At 32.7% G+C, this 3532-nt stretch overlaps 1 protein-coding gene across 1 annotated transcript in view; it reads right to left on the reverse strand.

Annotated features, from left to right (window-relative positions):
• Positions 1 to 1745: 1745 nt before the first annotated feature.
• FAM98B (family with sequence similarity 98 member B) overlaps positions 1746 to 3532 on the reverse strand; it is a 32457-nt gene continuing 30670 nt past the window's right edge. Inside the window, exon 7 of the mRNA XM_017868148.1 lies at positions 1746 to 2053. Coding sequence (XP_017723637.1) covers positions 1790 to 2053 — 264 coding nt within the window. The 3' untranslated portion in view covers positions 1746 to 1789. The remainder of the gene's footprint in view (positions 2054 to 3532) is intronic.

The following is a 3532-nucleotide window of genomic DNA, read 5'->3' on the forward strand; positions in this document are numbered from 1 at the left end:
CCGCACCTGGCCTAGAATATATTATTTTTAAACAATCTGAGACAGTATTTCTGAAACTTAAAGGCTTAATTTTTTCTCACTTAAATTCGTTTAGCAAATTCTGTAACAAATGTAGTACCCACTTCACTAAGAAGTTTCTTTAGGAAAACATTTTTTTATATATGTAATGACATATACCTGACATTCATACCATTTATAAAATAACAACTCTGGACTTTCCATTGCCATTGATTTGGTAACTGATTATCCAATAAAAGATTATATTCCTAAGCACATTTCATTTCAAAAATGTATGAAGTATATACAACATGGGACCTTAATGAGGTCAGAGATTGATATAAAAACTGTAATTCCAGGTATCAACGCAAAGAGAGGGATTCTCAATGAACTACTTCTTTTAAGAAACTTAAGCTCATTGACTTTCAGTGGTGATACTAGTGCCATATTATTATAAGGAAAACACAGTTGATATAATTCCTTTACTATGCTTTATAATCCTTTCAAAAATACACTAGGGAAGAGTTTAAGTATCCAACCTTCTGTAAAAAGTAGCAGCTTTATATGCCATGAGCAGAGGAAAGAGAGCAATAAGAAGGGTGTCATCTGCTCACCACAGACAAGGGGAAGCCAATAGCTTCCTGCTACTCCCTTTCAGGAAGGAAAGTAAAACAGCCACTGCCTCAACCAAAATGACCAGTTAATTATACACTTCCATTGATCCTCTAAATCAAAACCAAGTTTAGGATTTATGTCATAAATGAAAGATAAAAAGTGCAATATCCTCAATGTGAGACAAGGTTCTAAGTATGCAACATTCTTTTAAAGATGGCAATGATGTCCTAATTACCAAATCCAAAAAACAGCCTTTCCTGGTTATTATTCTCACTGGTCTCTCTACCAAACATGGTATGTTGGTGGGCATATGGAGATGCCAGAACTGATCATAAGACTACCCTCAAATAATGAGACCATAAATTATAAACTCAGAAGAGATGGCCAATGTTGCTTACAGAAATAAAACTCTTGATCCAGCAAGACTAAATTATAACCCAATGCAAAATGTTAGGTAATATATTTAAAGAGAGAACACTTTCAGAAGATAGGATTGAGCCACAGTGGAAGCACAGAGGCAAACACTAGTGATGCCTAACTTAGCAATAATTAGAAAATGACTTTAAAACAACCATCCTTCTGAAAAGGTATTTTATCTCAAGTTACACTGGGTGAGAAGCGATGCTTTAAAATTACTCAAATCCCTTATTTCTGATTTTTTGCTCTTTTGTAATAAAGTTTGCCATGGAGTGCTCTACCTAAATGAACAAGACATGCCAGTAAAGCTGACATAAACATACTAAATTAGTTTGTTGTTATGGCTGTTGTAAAGTAAAAATTCAGTTTCCCTGAGTTTAAGACTACTGTCAGAGAGATTGACGTATATTCCAAATCAGGAAACAGAAGCTCAAAGAGGTTCAGTAGCTTGCCCGGGTCATTTCTGTAAGTAAATGATAGAGCCAGGATGGGAACCCAGAATGGTCTGACTCTAAAGCACGAACTCTTCTTTCCTTTACACCAAGGATGTAAGGAATCTGTTAGTTCTTGAAACAATTACTTTTTAGAAAACTGGAAAATAATTCTTGCTAAAGCTTTGACAAAAACAATTCGTAATTCCTCTAATTCAGATAATACTTTGATTTATGAACACACCAATTCAAGTGAATACACATACATACACAAAAATAACATAACTAAGCCTAGACTGAACCCCCCTGCCACTCTTTCTTCTAAATATTTACCAGGACATGAAAGAAAAATAGGTTAAAATCTGTAAAAACATTAAGTAGGATATTATCAGTTCATTTTCCACTGTGCTGAAAGAAACACCAACCTTATTGATGGCACATGCAGTCTTCTCCCGGCTGGTGCCACTACTTGTCCTAATGATCTTGGATAGATCTTCACGAGCAGCAAGTAGATGTGCCATTGTAACTGTTGTCTTGGGTGACAAAGCATAACGTTTAGGCTGATAAATTCTTGCTATATCATCTGTTTTTACCTAAATGACAAAAGGTAAGGAAAACAGGAAGAAAAGTACATTTTAATGAAAGAGCAAAAACAATCATAACCTTTAGAAAGAAAGAAAAAGAGATAATGCATAACAAGGAATTACAAAAGAGCAAAAGCACCCAAATATCTGATAATTTAGGAATAATTTAGAACAAATAAAATAGACCAACAAGTGTTAAAAATATGTAACTACCAGCAACAACGCGCTAAAAAATAACAAAAAAAATTCTATTCATATTAACAAAAAAAAACTAAAAAAAAGTTTTACCAAAACCACGTACACGACCTTTCAAAGGGAAACATCAGTAAATCTTGCAAACACAAAAGGCGAACTTGTATACATGGTAAGAAACACCAAGTCTCTGTATGGGGACATTAAGTATTATTGTCAGTTTTCCCCAGAATTAACTTATAATCCTACAGAAATCGTTTTTGAGAGAATGAAAACAACAAAAGAATCTAAAGTTAAATCCAGAAACTCAATATGTAAGAATAACTAAAAGCATTTTGAAAAATAATCCTACCAAATACTAATATGCTGTAATACAAAATTATCATCATCTTAACAGTTAACATTTAATGAGCACTTATTAAATGTGCCAGGATGCTGTTCACTTAGTAAGGCATTATTTCTTTAATCCTCAAAATATCCTTTTAGAGTGATTGGTTTTTATTATGCCCTTTTGCAGATGGGAAAAAAAAAATGAGGCATAGAAAGCTTAAGTTAGTTCTCCAAAATATAGAGAGAATCCTAGCTCTGTCCACTTACTAACAAAGGCCCACCTGACCTGCAAGCACAGGTCTAGTATAGATAACAGTTTGCTATCCCACCTCCATCTAATTAACTAGAACTTGGGAGAAAAAAATAAGATGGATGAAACAGTATATTGAGACTCAGAGCCTCATAAATCTATGAATGCAATAAATGATAAAGGAGACATCACAGATCAACGAGAAAAGGAAAGGATTATCTTTTAAATGGTGCTGGAATGACCTGGTGGCTATCTGTAATAATAACAATAATATGGCACACCATATAACAAAGGGAATTCCACAGAGAATAAAAAGTTAACTGAGGTTTAATTTTAAATTTAAAAGCAACTACATTACAAAAATTAAAATTTCTATACTTCAAAAGATATAAAACAACATCTAATGACAACAGGGGAAAATATTTTCAACAAATAATCAACCAACGAACCTCCTTTATATATAAAAGCTCAAACAAAAGGAAAACAGAATTACAGGAAAAAAAATGACAAGACATATAAATAGAAGTTTAAAAAAAAAGGAAATTCAAATGACTAATAAGCTTATGAAAAAAGTTCAACTTTGTCAATAATAAGAACAGACAAAACAAGTTAGTCTTTTTAACCACCAAGTTAGCAATAAAGAGGCTAAAGTGAGACAACATTTCATTTACCTTACTGATAGGAGTTTATTTGTTTTTTTTTTTTTTTTTTTTTTT

The sequence above is a fragment of the Rhinopithecus bieti genome, unplaced genomic scaffold, assembly GCF_001698545.2.
Source record: "Rhinopithecus bieti isolate Rb0 unplaced genomic scaffold, ASM169854v2 scaffold_115, whole genome shotgun sequence".
NCBI classification, from domain to species: Eukaryota; Metazoa; Chordata; class Mammalia; order Primates; family Cercopithecidae; genus Rhinopithecus; species Rhinopithecus bieti.